Source organism: Diplotaxodon limnothrissa, linkage group LG1 (assembly GCF_057381915.1).
Source record: "Diplotaxodon limnothrissa isolate DT_005_m linkage group LG1, D_limnothrissa_male_GT1.1, whole genome shotgun sequence".
Lineage (NCBI taxonomy): Eukaryota > Metazoa > Chordata > Actinopteri > Cichliformes > Cichlidae > Diplotaxodon > Diplotaxodon limnothrissa.
In genome coordinates, this window is record NC_140596.1 from 41,397,703 (window position 1) to 41,423,192 (window position 25,490).

The 25,490-nt window shown below is 40.5% G+C and overlaps 1 protein-coding gene across 1 annotated transcript in view; it reads left to right on the plus strand.

The window, feature by feature from the left end:
- The window catches only part of LOC146640228 (multiple epidermal growth factor-like domains protein 10), a 189,068-nt gene that overhangs the window by 98,710 nt on the left and 64,868 nt on the right, over positions 1-25,490 (plus strand). Inside the window, exons 5-7 of the mRNA XM_085350434.1 lie at positions 8,531-8,777; positions 11,653-11,773; positions 13,167-13,303. Coding sequence (XP_085206560.1) covers positions 8,531-8,777; positions 11,653-11,773; positions 13,167-13,303 — 505 coding nt within the window. The remainder of the gene's footprint in view (positions 1-8,530; positions 8,778-11,652; positions 11,774-13,166; positions 13,304-25,490) is intronic.

Sequence of the window (25,490 nt, forward strand, 5' to 3'; positions counted from 1 at the left end):
CTCTGCCAGTGAGGATTGACAACTTTGTTTTGGAATCCATCATGAGGGCTGGTGAGACACACCCACTTATACAGTGGTGCAGACCAACAACAGCAGTGTCGCAGTCCAGTTCCAGAAAGATTCTAGTTTGTGTTTTAATGCAAAGGAACCAAACACTGAATGTTTTATTCTTGTATTGCTATATACATTTGCTGTCAATGAGCTGCTTTTGAAGCCATTTTATCGTTGACATGTGAGCAATCAATGAAAATCATTTGGTAACCATGGTAACGGAACTGTGGAGCAGGTGTAATGGGTTGTTCATGATAACGAGCATTGACCTCCTTTCTCTGACTGACTCAAATAGAGAGTAGAGTAGAGTAGAATGTTGGTCTTCCATGGTCTCTTGTGTTCTGGGGGCCTCTGGATGTCTGGAGTTTTGATCTCCTCCATACCTGCTTCACACCCTGGAGGACGGGGCTGTGGCCCCCCCACACTCCCTAGCAGATCATTACATGGAGAAACCTTTGGAATACAAGCATGCTGATCCACACAGGTATGCACACATGGGTATTCACAGACGCGGACTAAAGCTTTCTTGGCTGCTGCCTCAAAGCACACTGTGCGCTGTCTATCTTGCGTGCTGCACAATATAGTTTATTACTTAGTAAATATTGATATCTATGACTAGCTAGTTTATTGTGATGGTGCTTTGTTTTCTCTATTATTATGTTGCTCTTTGTTGTTTGCTGTCTCCTCTGTTTGTTTTTTTTTGTTTGTTTTTTTTTTTTTCTCCATACAGGTGACCCAGGAGTTCTTTTTTTTTTTCTCTCTCTCTTCCCCCCCCTTCTCACCATCTCTTCTCCCCTTTGGTTTTCTTTCTCTCTCTCCCCCTCTTTCTCTCATTCATTCCCCCTGTCCTATTTATTAAAAAAAAAAAAAAAAGACAAAGGATGAACTGAAGCTCTGCCATCACGTAATGTCGCATACTGCTGTTTCTGATGTCATTTAAGAAAAAAGAAAAAAAAAAAAAAAAAAAAAAAAAGAATAGAATAGAATAATCCTTTGGTTGTCCCACAACACACAGAACAGAAACATACACAATTTTTACATATTTACATCAAGGACAATGCCTCCTCAAATGTCTCAAACATATGGGATTAGGATGTGAGCATAACCTCTTCAGTCATTTACAGTCATTCAACCTACAATTTGTTTGTTAATCTGCTTCTGTCTATTTATACCATGCAGTGGATTTGATTCTTACAGTAACACCTATACATACATATATTTACCAATCTACAGTGAAGAAAATCATTATTTGACCCCCGCCGAATTTGTACATTTGCCCATGCTCATGAGGTCTGCATACATCTCAAGAGGGGTTTTTGCCTCCACACTCTCACAGTCCTGGCATGCTGCCTAAACAGATGAGACATGATTAGATAATGATTATCGGCTATTGACCATCCACCCGTGGTATCTCCCCCTGAACCCACTGCCACGTCCCTCCTCTGCAGCTGAGCTGCAAACTACACCCTGCGACCCATCGTCTGACATAAACGTTATTTATAGTGTGTCTGTCTGAGTACAGTTTTTGGTTGGACAGAGGGGGAAGAGGGGTCCTCTACCTAGGGCTGTGCGATATGACCAAAACCTCATATCCCGATATAAGACATCTATCGTCCGATAACGATATAAATCACAAAAATGTAACATTTTCTGTCAATTCTGTGAAACTCGGGCAGCTCGACTTGCGTGAAGTGTTTCCAGCTGCGCGTCGTGTAGCTGGAGTCCAGTGTTTTAACCGATGCATGAAACGATACATTTTTAGACATAAGTTGTAACGGCCGCCGTTTTCTTTGTGAGTATTTATTACACGGCGTGCTGCGGGGAAAAGCCTGTTCTAACGTTTGAGTCCAAGGTTTTTTTTGTAGCACCTGGCGGCTCTTTTTTACTTCTCATCCGTAAATAATCTGCTCTTTCACGTGATTCAGTTTATTTTGAAAAGTCTCAACAGGCTCTTGAGCTTTATTGTGAAAGGTTTATGTGGAACATAAACAAGCGGACAGGCGATGGTGTTACCGTCATTGTTGCTAACGACAACGCATAAAAACAGGCGCTTGTCCGTCTGTAGTGTGGTTATATTAAATATAAGAGAAAGAGAGAACTTTAAGAAATTAATATAGCCACTACAGTGTCCATCAACTCTATGAAAAAATATAACCATAAACAGTTTATTTTGCGACACCACGAAACAAACGATAGCGTAAAATGAAACGATAGACGTTTTTATATCGTCATCCGATATATATGGTTATATCGAACAGCCCTACCTCTACCCTTTGTAAAAAAATAGCCACAAAGCATAATGTTTCTACCTCCATGCTTGACTGCGAGGATGTTCTTTGGGTCATACATTTTGTTTCCTTCAAACATAGCAGGTCAAGCTAATGTCAAAGAGCTCGATTTTGCTTATAGCCCTTTCTCCCAAGGCTTTTCTGCATCATTTGGATGTTCACTGGAAAACCCAAGCGTCAAGATTTTATTTCTTTATTATCAGTTCACAGTACTGGACATACAAGGGAATCCCTGGACTCTTTTTGTCTCAACATAGTATTAAAAGACACTAAAAGGAATATCTTTAAAAAAAAATCAAGCATATGTACAATAGTGCAAATATAGTAACATGACACAGTAACATATGTACATGGACATATAATATATGTCCATACATCAAGTCATTCTCTTACGCTTATCCATTTCAAGATCAGGGGGGAGCTGGAGGCTTTTCCAGCTGAGGCAGGGTACTGTACACCTTCAAAATCAAATCAAATCAAAATTTATTTATATAGCACATTTTTAAGACCGAAGTACACCAAAGTGCTTTCCATTAAAATCGCAGTACAAATAAAATCACAATAAAATATAAATTACAAATATATAAAATATAAGATAATTACATAATCTAAATACAGAGCCAGATGTAAAATACCCTAATTTGCCTTAAATGCCAGATCAAACAAATACGTTTTTAAACGTGATTTAAAAGACTGAATGGAATCTGACGCGCGAATATGAAGAGGGAGAGTATTCCATAGCCTGGGTGCAGCAACGGCAAAGGCACGGTCTCCTCTGGTCTTCAGCCGAGACCTAGGTTGCACCAAGAGCAGTTGGCCCGATGATCTTAGTGCTCTCTGAGGGCTGTACAGACAGAGGAGATCAGCTAAGTAGTCAGGTGCCATATTGTTCAAAATTTTATAAGTAAGTAAACAGTCAGTCAGCTATTCATACCCCTTCACACCAATGGGCAATCTAGACTCACCAATTAACCTAATCACACTATTTGCATGTTTTGGAGTACACAGAGAGAGCCCATATAAACATGGGGAGAATATGCAAACCCAAGGTCCTAGCCAGATGTTGGAATATAATCCAAGACCATCTTGTTGTGATCCAGCAGTGCTAGCCACACCACTGTGCTGCCCTGTACTATACATATAAATAATATACATAATATAAATAAATGATGCTGCTTGTGAGCACAGCTTCTCCTGATCACTTGGTGAATAAAGCTGTTCAACAGTCTAGTGGAACGAGCCTAGAGGCTGTGGTACTTGCTCCCCGAAGGCAGGAGACTGAGGAAGGACTGCGAGGGATGAGCTGCTGATGGCTCTATGGGTGAGGCAGACGGTAAAAATGTCCATATCAAAAGGAAAAGGGTCACCGATGATGTCTTCTGGCAGGAGGTTGTGCAGGCTCCGTACCACACAGTGATAAGCCAGTAAGAACCCTCTCAGTGGTTCCCCAGTAGAATAGTGGGAGGTGGGACTCATGCGCTTCTCAATTCACATAGGAAGCAGAGGTGAGTTTTTTTAATTTTTTTTTTTATTTATTCAAATCAGGCAACAAAGTATATATCTCATTTACATTGACATAGTTTTTTTTAGCAGAGGTGAGTTTAAGCGTTTTTGGTCAGTGGTGTCATCGAACTAGGAGAGGTCCTCAGGATATGCAATCCCAGGAATTTGGTGCTTGAATTAACTGCCTTGATTTAAAGTGATTATTGTTTCTATAACGGTTGACCAGATGGCTCCCCTCATTCCTGTTGTTGGCTTCATCATTGTTTATGGTAAAAACATCCCAGTCCCACTGTCTGCAAAGCTGACAGTGGGATTGGTGCTGTAGGTTGATACACAGTCATGAGCCAGTAGCGTGAAGAACAGTGAGCACACACCCTTGTTGAGACCAGTGCTCAGTGTGATGGTCTTGAAGGTGTTATTGTCTTGGTTTTGAGTCACAATCCAAATGATTGTGTTGAATGCTGAACTGAAACTGAAACACCATCTGCACATGAGAGTTCTTTGTATTCAGGTGGGTGAGGGCAGAATGGAGAGCAGCGGAGATGGCGTTTGATATGTTGTCTGTTCCACCTGTCTTACGTGGTTAATCCTGCAGAGGGTCCTTTTCACAGTATCTGGGGTCAGACACATTACCTATTTACCTGTTAGGGAGTGGTCTTCTGTGCCAGTTTGTTGTATGGTGTTCCAAAGTGCCCAAAGAAGTCAATTAGGGACTCTTCATTTCTTAGTAAGTGAGCAAATTTTAAATTCAGCAGGGGACCAAATCATTATCTGTTGGTACGCTTACTCATGTATTAATCAGAGATGGGCAGTAACGCGTTACTTGTAACGCGTTACTGTAATCTGATTACTTTCTTCAAGTAACGAGTAAAGTAAGGGATTACTATTGTAAAAACGGTAATTAGATTACCGTTACTTTCCCGTAGGAACGCTGCGTTACTGCGTTACTAAAACCGTGATTTTTTGCGAGAATGTCTCACGACAGTGACGTAAGCGAGTGCGCCGTTAGTGACAACAGCTGTGTGCAGATCAACAATGGATCACATATCGAGTGCAGAGAGAGTATGAGCGTGCAGCGTTTAAAGCGTGGAAGTACTGACCTTACTTTGAGTTTGATTCCATAAAAAGTGACAAAAACATTAGTGTCCGCTGTGCGTGGGAAGAAAACTTCTTTTTACAGCGAAAAAACCCCTAAACTTCCAAACAAGCACCGAGTAGCTACGACATAATGGGAAACTCACAGAGAAACTCGCGGATTCTTCCACTGACCGCGGCACACCTGCACCAGGGTAAACCTCCGCCTGCCCCACTCCTGCTTTACAGGTGAAAATAGAGCAACAGGACCGCTGAGTCTTTGACTTTATTTATTTTCTGCTGTGTTTTACTTGCATCTATTTGAAAGAGTGAGTGTAAACACAAAAAATATTTTATTTTATGTGCTGGAATGTGCAGAAAATAGGTTTAAATGTTAAACTAATTTATTCAAGTCAGAGAATGTTGCATATAATTAAATTTTTGCTTGATGCATGAAGTTAAAAGATTAAAACTAATAAAACAAGTTTAAAAAAGAGACTTTTCCATTTGATTACATTTTGTATGATGGATTATGCAGAAAAAGTAGAATTGGGCTGAGAGATCTATCGCTTTATCACCTCTTCAGGTTGTAAATCGTGTTTTTAAAAAGTAACTAAGTAACTAAGTAATTAATTACTTTTGAAAATAAGTAATCAGTAAAGTAATGGGATTACTTTTTTGGGGAAGTAATCAGTAATTAGTTACTGATTACTTTTTTCAAGTAACTTGACCAACACTGGTGTTTAAGTGTTGTGGTTGAGGTGTCGTATGGCTTGGTGGTAAAAACTGTTCTTGAGTCTTGTAGTCTGAGCAGACAGACTCCTGTAACGTCTGCCAGATGGTAACAAGGAGAACAGCTGATGTGCGGGGTGGCTGTGGTCCTTGATGATGCTGTGTGCTTTACGGAGGCATTGCTGGAGATAAATGTCCTGAATGGCAGGAAGCCTCGTGCCAGTGATGTGCTCTGCTGCCTTTACAACCCTCTGTAGTGATTTACGGCTGCTGGCAGAGCAGCTTCTGTACCAAACTGTAATGTAGCTCGTCAGCAAGCTCTCGATCGCACACCTGTAGAAATTTGAGGTGATGTTGGCGTTCATGCCAAACTTCCTCAGCCTCCTCAGGAAGTAAAGCCGCTGGCGAGCTTTCCTGATAGCAGTGTCTGTGTGAAGGGTCCAGGAGAAGTCCTCGGTGATGTTGACTCCAAGGAACTTGAAGCTGCTGACCCTTTCGACCTTGACACCGTTGATGTGGATGGGCTGGTGTTCTCTGACTGGTCGTTTCCGGTAGTCCACCATCATCTCTCTAGTTTTGCTGATGTTGAGAGTCAGGTTATTTTCCAGGCACCACTCGTACAGCCCCATCACCTCCTCTCTATAGGCCATCTCATCGTTGCCTGTGATGAGGCCCATGATGGTTGTGTCATCCGCAAACTTGATGATGATGTTGGACTCTTGTTTAGCAACACAGTCGTGTGTGAACAGGGAATATAGGAGGGGGCTAAGCACACAACCCTGTGGCGTTCCTGTGTTTAGGACGAGTGGTGAGGAGGTGTGCTTACCAACTCTCACCACCTGGGGCCTGTTTGTGAGGAAGTTTAGAATCCATCTGCAGATCGGTGTTCCCAGCCCAAGGTCGACGAGCTTCGTGGCAAGTTTTGAGGGGATGATGGTGTTAAATGCCGAGCTGTAGTCGATGAAGAGCATCCTTGCATATGTATTCCCTTTCTCCAGGTGAGTGAGGGTGGTGTGCGTTGCCAGGGCGATGGCATCCTCCGTGGCTCTGTTTGTCCGATAGGCAAACTGAAGAGGGTCCAGTGTGTCAGGGAGGGAGGAGCAGATATGACCTTTGACCAGCCGCTTCAGGCACTTCATGATGACGGATGTCAGTGCAACAGGACGGTAGTCATTCAGACAGGAGACCACTGATTTTTTGGGAACATGAATGATGGTGGATGCTTTGAGGGACGTGGGGACCACTGACTGCCTCAGGGAGAGGTTGAAGATGTTGGTGAACACCTCTGCCAGCTGGTTGGCGCATGCTCTGAGAAGCCGGCCTGGGATGCCGTCCGGTCCTGGAGCTTTGTGAGGATTGACCTTTTTAAAGGTCCATCTCACAGCTTCTGTTTTCAGAGTTAAAGTTGCAGCCTCACTGTCCTCCTGAGGGTAGAGGATCTGCTCTCTGTTGTCTGCGTCAAAACGAGCATAGAAGTTGTTGAGCTCGTCTGCGAGAGATGCAGCGGGCTGAACACTGACTGTGTTGACCTTCTTGTAGTCAGTGATGCAGCGCAGTCCATCCCACAGTCGCCTGGTGTCAAAGCTGTGGTAGCTGGACTCCATTTTGTCCCTGTAGTCCTTTCTGGCCTTTTTTATGGACTTTCGGAGGTCGTACCTGGCTGCTTTATATGCATCAGCATCCCCGGAGTTAAAGGCAGAGGTCCGCACTTTTAGCTTGGCACAAACAGCTTTATTTACCCAGGGCTTCTGATTGGATATATGCGGACTGTGGTTTTTGTGATCATCCATGCACTTTCCAATATTATATATCCAAGATTAGTGTTTCGAGTAAGTGCTACATAATTATCTCAGGTGAAGTGAGAGTGAAATTTCTATTGTAGTTTCTCCAGCATTTTTTTTAAATTGAAAATAGAATAGAATAGAATTCAACTTTATTGTCATTGCACATGTCACAGGTACAGGGCAACGAAATGCAGTTTGCATCCATCCAGAAGTGCTTTAGCCATGATATAGATATATTACAATATATATTAGCAATAATATAGATATGTGAGTATATTACAGAAATGGGTCTATTATGGTATGTTATAATGTACACGGTATGAAGTATGTTATGAATATTCTATAACTATAAGTATGTACAGGCTGTAGTGAGTACAAGCTATGTACAGGATATAAATATGAAATAAAAAAAACTATACAGAAGATGAGATATACAGTTATACAGAGATGTGAACTATGCAGGTTATAAACAGTTGTAGGGTTAAAAATTATCATATGTACAGAATGATTATTTACACAGAGCTATACAGTAGTGCAGTTAAGATAAGTGAGATATGTGGATAATTTCTACAGAGGCTGTATAAAGTGCTGGTGGTTGTGAGTGGTGGTTCAGTCCATGTTATCATTGCTACCACACTGTGACTAAGAATAGAACACAGTCCTGGTAGTTTCCTGCAAAAGTACACAACATGTTTATCTGTTCAAGACTTTTCTGTTGCTATAGCACACTAAGTGGCTGTTTCAGGCCAGTTTCCACCTTTACAGTGGCAAAAAACGTTTTTATTATTTACTATTTTAGGCCTATTCTGTACTACTGAGTTGGTCTGTTTTGTGTTTTTATGTTTTTGTTTTTGTTTTGTTTTTTAATTTTGCTCAGTTTATAATAAAGCTCAGTTGCTCAGGTTGTGTTTCATGTAAGACTGACAAAGCTGTGACACCATGAGTGCAGTAGGTTCCTTGCTTCACGGCTGACCCCTCACTGCAATTGTGAATTTGCTGTTGGAAATTAAAACCACAAGTAAATAATCCGTTGTGTGGCTTCACACTTTATAGCTTTAAATAATGTTTAATGATTCATCCAGTCCCTTTTCTTTACAGGCTGCGAGAGTGACTTTTGGGGTCCACACTGCAGTAACCGCTGTCAGTGCCGCAACGGTGCCAAATGTAACCCAATCACAGGAGCGTGTGTCTGCACTGATGGCTACCAGGGCTGGCGCTGTGAGGAGCCCTGTGACCCCAAATTCTATGGCAAAGACTGCCTGCTGGAGTGCCAGTGCCTTAATGGCGCTACCTGCCATCACCAGACTGGCGAGTGCCTCTGTGCACCTGGATACACTGGGGCCTTGTGAGTTGAGTAACATTAAATAGGGCTGCATGTCTTTCAATATGACAAACAGCATTTGACTGTTTTAAATGCGTATGATTTTTTTAAACAGTTACAAATCTGAATATTAGCATACAAAGCAGTATAACATATCCACATTTTCTACACATTTCTATTTCAGTCTAGTCTAAACGTAAAAACAATGCTTTGGTGTCCATACTTTCAAATTTGGGCAGAAAATTATGTAGCAGCATTACAATCTACACTACCAATCAAAAGTGTGGGCACACCTTCCCATTTAATATATTTTCATGACTATTTACATTGTCGATTCTCATTGAAGGCATCAAGACTATGGATGAACACATATGGAATTATGTGGTAAACAAGAAAGTGTGAAATAACTCAAAAAATAACTCTTCAAAAAAGCTACCCTTTGCTTTGATTACTGCTTTGCACACTCTTGGCATTCTCTCAATGGATTCTCTCCAGCTGCACCATTGCACACAAAAAGGCACTTCATGGGGTCATTAATATGGTCCAAAAAAATCACTGGACATCCTCTTCCCTCCCTGAAGGACCTGTACAGCACTCACTGTCTCAAAAGGGCATGCAGCATCCTACTGGACTGTACACAGCCAGGACACCGGGTGTTGAAGCTGCTGCCATCTGGCAGGAGATTCATGCTGCTGAGGTCGCAGACAAACAGACTCGAGGACAGATTTTACAACAGGGCAATGCTACGAGCTGACCTGATTGGCTACTTCGTTGGACTTTTTGGGGGAAAAATAATAATGTGCAATAAACATTCACTTACTGTTTTTGCCCGTACCTTTCTTGCACTTTTTTTAAAGCCACTTTAAAGTCCACTGTGTTGTGTTTTGTTGTGTTGACTTGTGCTGATATGGGACAGTTTCCAATTTCACTGAATTATTGTAGTAAGTAAGACTGTGCAATGACAAAAAAAAGAGTCATCTTATCTTATGAGGTCGTCACCTGAAATGGTTTTCCAACAGTCTTGAAGGAGTTCCCAGAAATGCTGAGCTCTTGTTGGCACTTTTGCCTTCACTCTGCGGTCCCTCTCATCCCAAACCATCTCCATTGGGTTTAGGTCAGGTGACTGTGGAGGCCGGGCAGCACTCCATCACTCTCCTTCTTGGTCAAATAGCCCTCACACAGCCCGGAGGTGAAGAATAAATGATGGTCCAACTAAACGCAAACTGGATGCGATGGCATGTTGCTGCAGGATGCTGTGGTACCCATGCTGGTTCAGTGTGCCTCCAGTTTTGAATAAATCCTCAACAGTGTCAGCAGCAAAGCACCCCCACACCATCACACCTCCTCGGTGCTTCATGTTGGGAACCATGGGTGTAGAGATCATCTGGTCACTTTTTTGGCGTCGCACAAAGACACGATCGGTGGAATCAAAGATCTCAAATTTGGACCAGACCAAAGCACAGATTTCCACTGGTCTAAAGTCCATTCCTTGTGTTTCTTGGCCCAAACAAATCTCTTCTGCTTGTTGCTTTTCCTTAGGTCATTGAATAGAAAGTGATATTTTTCAGTGTTTCAATTTCACGCGGTCTCCTCTGAACAGTTGATGTAAAGATGTGTCTGCTAGTGGAACTCTGTGTGCCATTGATCTGTGCTCTAGTCTGAGGTGCTGTTACCTCAGCACCAGAAGTGACTCTTGGTCTTCCTTTCCTGGGGCGGTCCTCATGTGAGCCACTTTTATTGTAGCTCTTGATGGTTTTTGTGACTGTACTTGGAGACACATTCAAAGTTTTTGCAATTTTTCAGACTGACTGTCATTTCGTAATATGAATTCTAGCATTTGTCAAATAGAGCTGTCAGCTGTGTACCAACCTGACTTCTGCACAACACAACTGATGGTCCCAACCCCATTAGGAAGGCAAGAAACTCCACAAATGAACCCTGACAAGCCACAGCTGTGAAGTGAAAACCATTTCAGGGGACTGCATCATGAAGCTCATTGAGAGAAGACCAAGGGTTTGCAGCCATAGACCCGATATGTGTCATCCTTACATTAAGACCAGATGAGGCTTCGGCAAACAGTATCTGGTTCATCCAGGTCAGCTGCATCTCAGGTCCTGTGTTATTGGATTGTTTCCTATTTCTGGAGGACATGACTTTCAGTTATTGTTCATCTTTAGGCCTGCCATTTCTTCTTTTATCATTGACTTGTTCAGATTCCTCAGTCTCTTAAGGACACATTGCACACAATGCTGAGATAATTTTTGGCCAGCAGCCCTTTGAGAATCACCTTGTTGGTGATTGTTTGCCTTCTCTCTTTTCTCTGTGTCATTGTAGGGTCTTTACCTTACAGTTTAAAGCACTTTGAGGCAACTGTTCACAATTGAATTGAATTGTCAGATTGTGTTATCTTTGTTATAGACCACTTTAAAATAAAAAAGAAAAGAAAATGAGAGCTTCCTCAAGCCTCGCATCGTACTGTAAATAAATTGTCATGTTCCATGTCATTAAATCGATCTGTATCATATGCTCTCATTTCCCCTTTCCAGCTTTTTTAGGATTTGCCATTAAGCTGTCAGGTATAATGATGATTTGGGAAGTCTATAAACATATCACAGCTTATTCCTGCCACTGAAAAGAAAGAATTAAGCAGACATTATTTTCTCAGATGTTTGTTAGTAAGTTTTGATATAAATATTTTCTTCAGAGTGACAACAGTTGAAATTACTTCTAGTGCTCTTCTATATTCTCTTCTGATAAACTCTTTCATAAGTTACTGAAGTAACCTAAAGTGTAGCTGTATTAACCTTCCACTTGTCTGTGTCGAACCTTTGAGCTTTATCAGTGATTAAAAGCTTCACCGCTTGACGCGAACACCTCTTCCTGCTTTCTGTCCCTCCAGCTGTGAGGAACCTTGTCCTCCAGGTAAACATGGCCCCCTGTGTGAGCATCACTGTCCCTGTCAGAACGGTGGAACATGTCACCATGTCACTGGGGAGTGTTCCTGTCCTGCTGGCTGGATGGTGAGGACTTCATGACACATGCAAAAGCAGATAAGCATCATACAACTAATCTGCCGAAAAGAATATTTAAGGATTAGCAACAGTTAAGCGCCATGATACTGTATTATAAAATATACCTTCTTAAAAAACTTTTTTCATGCCACATTTTAAGTGACAAAAATTTATCAATCATCATTTTCTCAACATGTGGCACTGGCTGCTGGGTCACACTCTTCATTTTGTAATAGTTTGGTCAAATGTTTGTTTGTTTGTTTGTTTGTTTTTATCTGAATTAACTGCCAGGGAAATATTACAATAGCAGAAAATTCTGGTATTTTTGTGTCCTAGGCTCTGTTTTACCATTTGGGCCTAAATTATTCTGAACATGGGACCAATGCAGTACATAAATGTTCTGCATTGGTCCTATCTTGAGCTGAAATACTGTGTCTGTGAAAGTTTTCAAGGTAAATTAGTTTCATTTATTTGCTGTATTGTAAGATTAACATTTAGCTTCACTAATTCTGCAGCAAGCCTCTCTTCTTGTAACTTGAACTTGAAAACAGGAGTGTTTCCATCTATTTGTGGTACAGTTGCCCACAGCTTTAGTCTGTTCCTGCCCCCACAGTAGTCTTTGAAAGCTTTACCAAGTGTTGCACTTTACTGTGCCACATTTTAAATTAGGAACTAGATTTTCTTATTGCAAGTTAGTTTGATTTAGTTAGTTTCAATTAACATTAAGCTATGATTTCCATGCAGCAGCCTGTTTTTATCCCGGGGTAAATATTCACATTACAAATATGTCAACCAGAGTCAGTATTTTGTCCTGCAATATGTGAAGCTCTGGGAGTGAGCGTAGGCTGTAATATATCTGTCTATTTTACACTAATGTCTTCCTGCAACAGCTCACCTCCCATGACATTTCTCTTAGTCACGTCGTCGTTTGCATCACATTGTCAGACACCAAGTACTTTTACTTTGAAGTGGGTAGTTACCACATGGGATTACATTGCAGGTATCCAGTCATAACAGTCTTGCTTACTATTTATTGGACTGATTCCAGAGATTTTTGCTCCTTGTTTTACTTTAGATGGAAAAAATGAGACATCAGAGCCTAGTTTTTCAAATAACAGAATCTACCTTTAAAGAATTGTGAAATGTAAAGTTGCATATATTAAACTATTTGTCTTAGTTTAAATTAATTTGAGGTTTTTTTTCCATAAATTCAAGTTTAAATCCAGGCCATAAACATGAACCAAGGGTTTTTCTTGGACTAGAGAAGTTTGAAACTGCTCACTGGATACTGTTGACATTACTGTCATTACCTAATTTGCTAATAATTAATATGTTTGATATGTCGCTTCCTTCCGAGACATGTTTGATGCGCATGTAAACGTGATATATTCTTCTCCATCAGGGTCCAGTGTGTGCCCAGCCATGTCCATTTGGATCTTTTGGCATTAATTGCTCCCAGGAGTGCACGTGTCGTAACGGAGGGCTATGTGACCATATCAGCGGTCAGTGCCAGTGCACAGCTGGCTACATTGGAGAAAGGTACAGCCTAAAATGATGGTTGTAAGATGAAAGTTTACTGTACTCCACGGGGAAATTGGGTGGTTGCACGTAAAAATTTTATTTGAAGACCAGCAGAGGGAGAAAAACATGAGCAACAATGATGAGCAACATGCAATAAACAGTAAATACAGTGGCCAGATACAAATACTACAGTATGGCAATACAAATTTTAACAGTTATCTTTGACTGAGTTTTTTTTAGGTTTCTTTGTGTGCGTATATTAGTCATACGCAGCATAAACCATTATAAATGAAGCATTCAGAAAGTGTTTTCATTTATTAATCTATGACCATCTTCCTGTCTTTAGTTGTTAGAAGTATTTCTAGAGAAATTGGACGAACTGATGCTAATGTTGGACTTGTTCTGTTGCTCTCTAGAGGTAAAGAGTTTGCCTAAAAAAGTTTAAGGGGGATAGCATGAAAGTATTTAATATTTTCAATAAGCAATCAAATGCTTTTCCTTTAACAAAGTGAGAGTATTCAATTCCTTTACTGTAACTATTCAAGGATTTTTATTTGGAAGATTTGACTCAGACATGCTTAACAGAATAACTTTCTGTATCAAAATAAGGGCTTTAATTCTGAAATGTTAACAAATTGTAATGGCTAATGGGCTTCCATTAAAAACTGAGGGCGTTTTTATTAACTTTAAAGCTTTCTAGCAGTAAACTAGCAGAGAAAATTCATAACTACAACGTTTTTCAAACAATGCATGCTGCCATGTTCAACATAATGTGCTCTTACTACAGCAACTTGTGGCATACAAAGCTCTCCATAGAACACACTATATATGACAAAGGATGTTCCAAATAGGCGTCATATACTCAAACATATGCACCCACTGTATAGACAGTCATTAGAAGAACTACATGCATGCTATATGGTCTTGTATGCCTGTTGACAGGCTCTGGGAAAGGATATGTGAACACCTATCGATTGTTGCTAGCTGTAGCTTGTCTTAGACTCAGAGCAGTTTGTCTTGTCCCATTTTTGTGATTGGCTTTGACGCAGCGTGCAGGTGAGCCCCAAGACTTGGGTATGGCCTGGATTTGCTGCTGGCATGGGAGGGAAGTGGGGGGTGGGGTGCACTTCAAAGGGGGTTGATATGTGTGCATGGGTGTCTTTGTGTCATTGGTGGGTGGGTATGTGTGAGTGAGTCAGTCGGTGGGTTGGGTGTGTGTGTGCGTGTCCATTTGTCCAATGTGTCCATTTCAGGCTTTGTCTCTTCAATGCCTGCAATGGACACTCATGCAGACGTTGCAGTAAGCTGCAGTACCAGGAGAGAGATTTCATTTCAAGCCAACAAAAAAGAAAATCAAAAACAAAATAAACACAGGCGTGCATTTTAAAGTGAGCCAACTTCATGGTTTGTGACGTAGAAGGACCATGGAGTGTACCTCACACCTTATTTGTTTCACCAATGTTCACATTTTGGACAGAGAGGACAGATGGTTTGAAAGAGGAGTGAAAGAAGCATCTATGTCCACTGTGAGCGACCATCTTGGAACAGCGGCGGTGGTTTACGACACCAACTCTCTGCCATCTATAATCCAGTTTTGAGATCCCTCCCCAGACGCCTTGATGCCCACTCACAGTGGTAGGTTTCATAGTGGGTTCTACACCCGTTTTCACACCTTGGCTCGTGTGATTAGGTAGAGCAGAGCTTCCCAATGTGTGAAGCCCGCCCCCTGGGTATCCCACATTCTTGATTTTTAGTTCACAAACACTTGTTGTAATTTCATTTCATTTCATTTATTTATTTATTTCACACTTGGTACAACAGATCAAACAAACCAACCACACTTTCTATCAATAAAGCACTACAACCATGTGTGAAAAATGACTAGTTAATGAGTAGTTAATGACTAACTACTGCTGACATTTTGGAGATGTGAGCTCTTTATAGAGTAAAGTTACAGTGGGATACAAATAACATCAGGCTGATCCTGCCACGATTTGTCTAAATCAGGGACGAACAGGATCCCACAGCTGTTTATGTTTTTGAACCCATTTTGCACAGAGAGGCATTTTTTGAAAAATGTATTGACAGCAATGTTGAACATTATTACAGAGGAAAAAAACAACTACATGTAAAATAATCACATCGTGACGCCTCTGCCTTTGTAAATGGAGGGACAGCAACTGCGTGTTTATATGTAAGCGTGTAAAACTGAAGATAGATTAACAGTATTTCGTCTCTATCTGCCATTCTGCAATTCATCTCAGGTAAACAATAACGTGGTGCACAGCGTGACGTGAAAAAGGCACATACCTTTGACGTCCACACGTGAACGCAAAAAAGGAGTTTAAAAAATCTCAGTTTTCGGTGATTCGAAACACCGTTTACGTGGACGAAACAGCTGCGTTTTCATAAATACCCGTGTAGGTGCGGACGCAGCGTAAAAGAGTTAGTAGTTTATTTTCTTGCTACCTGTAATTTATTGCAGATTACTTGTATTTGCTTAATTGTTTATTAAATGTTTGAGGTGTGAAATAAACAGCAATGGAGCTGTGGGGGGGAAATGTTTGGGAACCACTGAGGTAGAGGGTCATTAGGGGGTCCATTGTCCCTCTTGGGGGGAAACTCCCCCCCCCCCCCAATTTTTGCGTGTGTTTTGTGTGTTATACTTGTATAACTATGCATGTGACAAATAAAGAACCTTGAACCTTGAACCTTGAATTGAACTCCCACGGGGTTTATATCTGGGACTCTCCACCATTTGACCTTAGAACTGAAGAAGCTTCTTGGATGAGAGGTGAAACGTCTTCAAGCAACTTAAAGAAGTCCAGACGCTTTTCTTTCCAAGCTCCTTAGACTACCCTGACCTGGATGACTGAGAACCTTCACAGACAACAGCTCAGACTGTATCATTGAACCCAGCCACTAAAGAATTTACTTTTTATTCTGCACCCCACAAAATGTCTTTAAGTATAGACTATAATCTTACTTCTGCTAAACTGGTTCAGTGTGTTCAATCAGCTAATATCCTCCCAAAAAGTCCATTTGATCATAATCCAATTATTAGTCAGTTTAACTTTTCCCCCACCCAGTGTAAACCGAACATATGGAGATTTAATGTTACACTTTTAGGGAACAAAGAATTGTTGACCAGTTAAGCCATAAACTGGAGGAAGTCATCAATATTTATATTGGCAGTTTTTCTTATTCAGGTTTCTTTGTATGGGCTGTCGTTAACGGTTTCTTGAGAAGCAGCTTTGCTCTTATTGTCACAGGACTGAACGCACTCAAGTGCAGACCAAGGTTTCTTTTCAAAATGAAAGTCAACAGTTTATTTACAGAAACACCAAGTGCAATATACACAACATGCAGCGGGCCGGGGTTCCAGGGATCTGTGGGAAGGAAGGAAAAAGGTCCACACACACACCTCGCCACTAATCCACTCTCAGATAATCAGGAAATGGGAACAGGTCGAGTTTACTGTACTGTAAACTGTATTTCCCTGGATCCAGGGAAAGAGTGACAAGAAGCACTGAACCGCCATCTTAAATAGTGGCCAGCTAATCAGGCAGATCAGCGGCAGGTGAGTAATTAGGCCAGGTGCATGGGCCAAGGGCGGGAGCCCGAGATGAGCTCTGCCCAGAGCTCTGACGGAGGAGAGAGACAGAAAGAGAGGGCACAATAATAATAGAAACATCTGGCCTGGCATTGAGCCAGCCAGGGAAGCACAGAGACCATGGCACTTATTACAAAAAATGCAAAGAATGTGAGATATATATATATATATATATATATATATATATATATAAATAATAATAATAATAATAGAAATATATAAAAAAATATTTACCTCACCTTCAGAGATGATACCTGTAAAACTTTCTTTGCTCAGCTATATTTGTGAGAATACTCGCTATCTGAGGAGGAAACAGAAGCTTTCTTTAAGAATATTCACCTTCCAGTTCATTCTCCAGAACACGTAAAATCCTGAGATTCTCTGAGAACTGCATTATGCCCTCGAACTTACCAACAAAGGTCGTTTATCAGGTATTGATGGAAAACCTCCTGAGTTATATTTGACACTTTTAGAAATGCTGGAGGAGTGTGGTAATTACCGACCCATTTACTTAATAAATGCAGTTGTTAAACTATATGCCAAAATATTAGCTGCATGCCTTGAGACAGTGCTGGGCAAACTGCTTCACAGTGATCAAACAGGCTTTACAAAAGGAAGATTGTCTTCTGACAACATAATGTTATCGGTGAGTCCAGAAGGTCCCAGTCTCAGACTGGACTTTTCTTCTTTGATGCTTCTTTGTGTTTGATCGATTGGAGTGGAAATATTTATGGAAAGGTCCCAAATTTATTAAGATGATAAAAATGTATATGCTAACCCTTCAGCTAGTATCTGCATTAGAGTTTTCCTCATCTATATTTAGTATACTCTGGTGGAACAAGACGGGGATGCTCACTCTCACTACTTATTTTAATTGCTCCATACAAACCTTAGAACTCCCCCCCCCCCCCCCCCCCACTTTGTACTGTAGGATATACACCATATTTCATTATACCCTGATGAAACCTTAGTATACATATTGGCTTTTCAGTTGTCCTTGTCCACACTGTTGAACATCATAGGTACTTTTGGCAAACTGTCAGGTTGTAAAATCAACCTCACACAATCTGCCCCTATGTTGCTTAATTCAGACTTTCAATATCCAATTAGATGTCAACATTGTGCAACTATTTATATAAATATCATATATATATATATATATATATATATATATATATATATATATATATATATATATATATATATATATAAATATAAATTATTTAGGTATTCAAATAGTGTCCTCTGTAGCTTCTACTTTTAAGAACAATTACTCTACTATTTAAAAAAATAGAAAAGTTCAGTGCTTCCTTTACCTCCCCCAGTTGATTACTGGAAAAAACTTGACTCTTTAAGTAATTTATATGGAATAACAGCTGTTCACATATAGAGTGGACAGTGCTACAAAAAAAAAAAAAAGGCCTGCATTTGTATAGCGCTTTACTAGTCCCTAAGGACCCCAAAGCGCACACTCAGTCATCCACCCATTCACGGCAAGCTACATTGTAGCCACAGCTGCCCTGGGGCGCACTGACAGATGCAAGGCTACCGGACACTGGCGCCACCGGGCCCTCTGACCACCACCAGTAGGCAACGGGTGAAGTGTCTTACCCAAGGACACAACAACTGAGACTGTCGGAGCTCGAACCGGCAACCTTACGATTACAAGACGAACTGCCAACTCTTGAGCCACGATCGCCCCAAACAAAGACTAGAAGGAGGTTGGTTAGTACCAAAATCCAAACTATATCATTGGTCTTTTACCATACAGCACATTAGACATTGGTTGGATCCAGATCCCCCATGGTTGGAAACTGAAAAACATCTTGTAACTCCAATGAGACCACACGATTTTCTTTTCTCAGGGTTATCATTGGGCCCATCATTTCATTATCATTTAAGATTTAAGATTTTAAGAGTACAACAATCTCAGTTTTATCTGAATGTAGAAGCAGAAACCTTGAGGTCATTCAACTCTTTATGTCTTAAAGACATAAAGCTTAGCTAATTGGTTTGTGTTATCTGGCTTCATGGACAAATAAAGTTGGGTATCATCTGTATAGCAGTAAAAGTGTATGCTGTGTTTTCTAATGATCCTGCCTAAAGGAATCAAGTTTAATGTAAACAGAATTGGTCCCAGCACAAAACTATGCTGAACTCTATAATTAACCTGAGTGTTTAAACAGGACAATTTATTTACAGGAACAAATTGGTGTCTAATAGATAGATATGGTTCAGCCCACTGCATTGCAGTACCTTTAATACCCATAGCATGTTCTAATCATTGTATTAAAATATTATGCTGCAGTGAGATGTAGCAGGACAAGCACAGAAATGACTTTTGAGTCAACTGAGTCTAATAATAGATTAAATTGTGTTAAGGCTGTCATTTTTAGTATCTAGATGGATGTTGAAATCACCCAGATGAGTAAGGCCCAGATGGACAATAGATAACAGCAAATAAAACTGTTTTTGAGTTGTCCAGCTACCTGCCAGGCTTTCAAATGAACTAAAACTTTCTGCATCTTTGGTTGGGTTATAAGCTGCAGAGGAAGATTGCTGTCATTAACATAATCACCCTGCTGTGAGCAGGTTTCTGTAAGGCAGAGGAAATCGATTTATTGATTAATTATTAACTCGTGTACTAAGACGGAGAGAGAGAATGTTTAATAAACAGCATTTCACTGCTTTACTCTTTGGTGTAGTTGTGGATAATTATTGTTCTTTCTTTGTGATTTTTTTATTTTTAAAATGTTTTTTGGTAACTTTTGGTGGTCTAGGAGCAGACCCAGTCTCTTAGACAGCCAGCAATTTAAGGAGAACATGCAGCTAAACATGTCACTTCTGGTCCAATTGGTGGGGGACGGGTACCAGAGAAAACTACAGAGTCAGACATTGGTTTAGTAATGTTACACACCAATTTACTTTAGTGATCTCTGATTGAAGTAACTGGGTGTCATTAATTATATTTCATTACAATAATAATAATTCCATGCTGTTCCACTTATCCTTGGCAGGGTCGCAGGGTGGCTGGAGCCTATCCCAGGTACCATAGGGCGAGAGGCAGGATACGCCCTGTCGCAGGGTTAACACGTAGAAAGAGACAACCATTCACATTCACACCTATGGACAATTTAGAATCATTACTTAACCGAACCCCACATATCTTTAGACTGTGGGAGAAAGCCGGAGCATCTGGAGAGAACCCACAAAAACACATGGAGAACATGCAAACTCCACACAGAAAGGCCCAGGTAAGGTGGTGAAGTTGAACTAGGACTTTCTTGATCTGATGCAATAGTGCTAATCACCGTACCACCACTCAGCAACATACCCAAGTGGTGAAAAAAAAGCATCTACAGCAGATGAATGGAATCTGAAAGTCGTGTCGTTAAGAAATTGAAATTGATCTACCATCTGTAATAAATGCAGCAAGGACCTGATAGAAGCCTTTTGACCGATACATCTGGCCTTTCAGTTTGTTTGTTGAAGCCTCATCAGAAATGAGGCTTCCAAATGGAACAGTGGCTGGCAAGAATCCATTCTTCAGGAAGAAAACAGAGAGAAAGGGCTGAGGTATGCCAAATTACACAAGGACTGGACTGAAAATCAGTTGCAACAAATCTTATTGATGATGAATCAATGATGAATCTAAAGCTGAAATTCTTGGTGCAGAGCATCTTCAGTATGTGCAGAAAGTCAGGAAACACTACAAGAAAGGTCTCTACAGTCATCTGTAAAACGTAGTGGAGGCTCTGGCATAGCTTGCGGTTAGTCAATTGTGTCAATGACAATGGTTCTATACAAACTGCCAATGTCATAAAAGCAAATCTAGATTGAAAAACACACAAAATACTCCAGCCAGTCTTCGACTGATCTCCCCACATCGCGGACTTTAATATTAATAGAACAGTGTTGGATCAGAACGGAAAAAAAGAAAAAGACACTCAACATCTTAAGAAGAGCTTGGGAAGATTTGTCGAGAAACCTGTAGGTCTATTTCCAAAGACTGCTTTTCACTAGCTGGGCCCACTTCCTCATTTGGGGTTTGATAGCATTTTAATTCAATTTAATGTTATTTATACAGCAGCAAATCACAACAAAGGTCGCCTCAAAGTGCTTTATATTGTAAGGTAGACCCGACAATAATACATACAGAGAAAAACCCAACAATCATATCACCCCCTATGAGCAGCACTTTGGCGACAGTGGGAAGGAAAAACTCCCTTTTAACAGGAAGAAACCTCCAGCAGAACCAGGCTCAGGGAGGGGCGGGGCCATCTGTTGTGATTAGTTGGGGTGAGAGAAGGAAGACAGGATAAAGACATGCTGTGGAAGAGAGAATGAACAGCTTAGTGAACTGGGGGAACACATATAGATGAGAACCGGAAGGAGTGCGTTTGGAGGTGTGGTCCTGCTCCTGAAATTTAGATATTAATCTCCAAAGAGACATTACAAGAAAGCTCGCCTAAGAGAATTCAGGCTGTGTCATAGTTTTTTCATATGAAGTATTGATTTTCAAGCTTTATAGAATTATAAAAACTGTGCCTTATATACTCTAGTTCTATGTACACTACCAGTTAAAAGTTTGGACACACCTTCTCATTAAATGTTTTTTATTTATTTTCATGATTATTGACATTGTGGATTCTCAGTGAAGGCATCAAAACTATGAATGAACACATGGAATTATGAAGTAAACAAAAAAGTGAAATAACTCAAAACATGTTTTAGATTCTTCAAAATAGCCGCCCTTTGCTTCGATTACTTTGATTTTGCAGACTGACTGTCATTTCATAATATGAATTCTAACAGTTGTTAAATAGAGCTGTCAGCTAACTCAAACTGACTTCTGTACAGCACAACTGATGGTCCCAACCCCATTAAGAAGGCAAGATATTCCACAAATGAGCTGTGACAAGCCACACCTGTGACGTGAAAACCATTTCAGGTGACTACCGGTACATCATGAAGCTCACTGGGAGAAGGCCGAGGGTTTGCAGCTCTTTCAGCAAAGCAAAGGGCGGCTAGAGTTATATATCTTTTCTTTGCTACATAATTCCATAAATCTTTTTTCACATAGTTTGTATCTACAATGTAGAAAGCAGTAAAAAAAAAAGACAGAAAGAAAAACCATTAAATGAGAAAGTGTGTCAAAACGTTTGACTGGTAGTGTATGTTTGCAATTTCAATAAATTACTGCACCTACTTCCCATTTTCCAGGAAAAATATAACGAAATAGGGGGTGGCTAAAGACTTTTGGACTGTACTCTCTGTTTTTTGAATTTTACATTTGTACATTTTAAAAGAGGTGTTTTATTCTTTGACTTCTGTGCTAAGGGCAGTTTGCTTATCCATAATAAACACCACATTCAAACATAAGTGTACATGTCACCAGGGAACCTTGGGCTGCAGATCAATGATTGATTTTGTAAATTTATCATCAGATCTGCAGCCACATGTTCTGGACCTCCAGGTGAAGAGAGAAGCAGAGCTATCAACTGATCATCACTTAGTAATGAGTTTGATTAGGTGGCAGGAGAGGTTGCTGGACTGTCCTTCAACAGAGGAAGGTTGAGAACATTGAGTCTAAATGGACTATATTATGCACCTCAATTGCTGGAGTGGTTGTGTGAAGTTGTCTGCAAGGTGGTCAGTGGTCATGACAAAATAAACCTGAACCAGATGGTGGAAACCATCAGGTTGGATATGCCAGGGAGCTGAAGAGGAGAATAAGCCTGTTAGTTGGACCTCTAATATCCACAATCAGGAGATTGTGGATATTAGAGGTTAATTGGGAATTTGTCCAATCAGTCTACATGTGTTTTTTAAAGTTTGATCAAATACCAAAGAGGTGTTAGGTCCGTTTTTGTGGCCTAGCCGTTTCATGTACAACCATTACGAAAGATTGGTCTAAATTGCTGGTAATAAGTAAGACTAGTTCTTGGTGGGTGTTGGATTCTGCCGGGGCTGGCCTTTGTTACCGATTCTGTCCATAGCAATGCGCTGGAGTGCATAGCAAGTGGAGGAGTTTAAATATCTTGGGGTCTTCTTCGTGAGTGAAGGAGTGGGGATCTGAAGGATTGGTGGAGTGACAGCAGTGGGACAAATGCTATACCAGTGAAGAGAGAGCTGAATAATGGGTGGTGACTGAAATTTCCTATGCAGGCTAGACTGCATATGGCTAGACTTAGCCATAGAGATAGAATAGGGAGCTTGGTATTTGGGAGGGGCTTGTTGGGCTACTACTCCTCCACATCAAAAGGAGCCAGCTGAGGTGGTTCAGGCATGGGAGAAACTGGGAGAAAGCCCCAGGCCAGACCCAGGATGCTGGAGAAGTTACATCTGGAAAATGGAGGAGGTGGCCAGCAAAGGAACGTTGAGAAGTCTCTGCTTAGACTGCTGCCCACATGATCTGGACCTGGATAAACAACAGAAGATGGATGTTTGAATGTATGTATGGAGGATAACATTTTCCCAGAGAAAATGGTATGGATGACCTCCCTGTGGGGTGGTATTCATAGGATGAGACAATTTTGGAATGGAGCACAAATGGGAACTTACTTAGTTGCATTCTGTAATTAACAGCCAGTAATTTACCAACAGCAAACTCTACTGAGCATTTTCTTTTGCTGCTTTTGATACTTTCAAAAGAAATGAACAAGAATTTTTGAACATTTTACCTTCAAAATGGAATTAATGAAATGAACAGCCCTATTCAGGTTCTCTGACTTAGCTAATCCTGTATTTTCGGTATGGAATATATCGTTCCCTCAGTTATTGTGAGGTCAGCCTCAGAAGATGTTCCTGCCACCATGATTTGCAGTTGAGATGGTGTTTTTGCAGTGTGTGTAAAACTATAGTGCACCCAATGACTAATAGATTGTAGAACACTTCTGGTAGAAACATCCTGAAATAAATGTTTTTACATATGATTTTAACAACATTTTAAAAGTTGGACAGCTTGTTTTACAGAGGACAAAAATGATCAAAGTTTAGCAGGCAGTTCCCATGGTTACCTCACTGCATAAGCCATCACTTGTGCAACTGTGTATATATTTTTTTGTCTTTTACAAAGTGAGAGGTGCAGTGTAAGGGTGTGAAAGTAAGAGCAGGGCTGGCTTCCCATCATGCTGCTTTTATCATTATTATTAGAGGACTTTTTTGTGATAATTATCAAGACTGTTTTATTTCTCAGCCATTTTTGCCACGTTTACTTTTTCCTGAGAAATCATAACCAAAACAATCCTTGCTCTTCCATCAGCTGTCACCGGTTCCCAAACCAAAACTAAAACTCTGTGTCAGAGCCCGAAAACACTATCAGTATTCACAGTGACAGAACGAGCTGCCTGCACTTGAAACTGATGTTTATTGCTGCAGTTTTAGTTTAGAAAACCACACTGATTCATAAAATCCAAAAATAGATTGTGGGTTCAATTCAGTTGTATTTACAGTATATAGCGCCAAATCACAACATCAGTCACCCAAAGGTGCTTTATAGTGGAAGGTAGAGACCTTACAATGATACCCTACCAAGAAACCTATAGTGGCCTTTAAAAAGAAATGAACAAAAGGCAACACGATATCATAAGTTGCAAACACACACAATGATTTCTAATTGCACATTAGTTATGAGGTGTCTACGACGTGATTCCAGCGTTTGAGCTGTGATTTTTGTTTCTGTGCTGTCTGCGCAGTGAGGGCAAAATAATACTGATATAAAAAAATGAAGTCAGTGGTAAGAAATTACTCCACATAGTGTAAATTAGAAAATACTTGTGCAATTTCTGCCTTTATCCACTTGCTCCCAAATACTCAGACTGCTACACTTTTCCACGTTTGTTTAAGCACAATCACCACAAGAGGCACATTTGAACAACAAGTCATTTTAAATAGTTTTCTTCTTTATTAGCGTCATAATTTCTGAGTCTGTTATTTGAAAAAGACTTTTTGCACCCTCATCTGCCGTTGGTCAGCTCTGAATCGTTCCCACTCGTTATTTCTGCTTTAATTATCCTTTCTCTCCTGCTTCCACCCTGTCCGTCTTTCTTTCCCTCTCACCCTCTCTGTCATTACTCTCAATTGAGCCAAATTACCTCCATTCATTTAGGCCCCAGACAGGTGAATTAGCCTACATGGAATAATTCCTAGATTGAGTTCTCTCCCAGCCATTCCACGTTCTAATGGAATTAGCCAAGATAACAGTCCTGAGGAAGTCGGCATGATTTAAACGTGACACTAAACAGAAATCCTCACTGAGCCATTTTAATTGAGTGATTTGTCTGTTTCTTAATGGTTTCAACTTGTAGACGTGTTAAGAATGATGCAGCAGGTCTAAATTCAGCCTTGACTCGGCTTATAGAATTTTCTATACAGTTCACTCTTATTAGAGTCCATTCAGTTACTTTGAAAGATTCACCTTGAGCGCACCACTCAGGGTCTTATGATGAAGTTTGTTGACCTTCGTATGGTGTGAGTGATTCTGATGTTGGAGCTCTGAACACTCTCTTTGAGAGTAGTGCCATTCAGTTTTTATTTATATTAGTAAAAGCCAGACTGACAATTCTTTGCTTAAGTTATAACTCAGGGTAT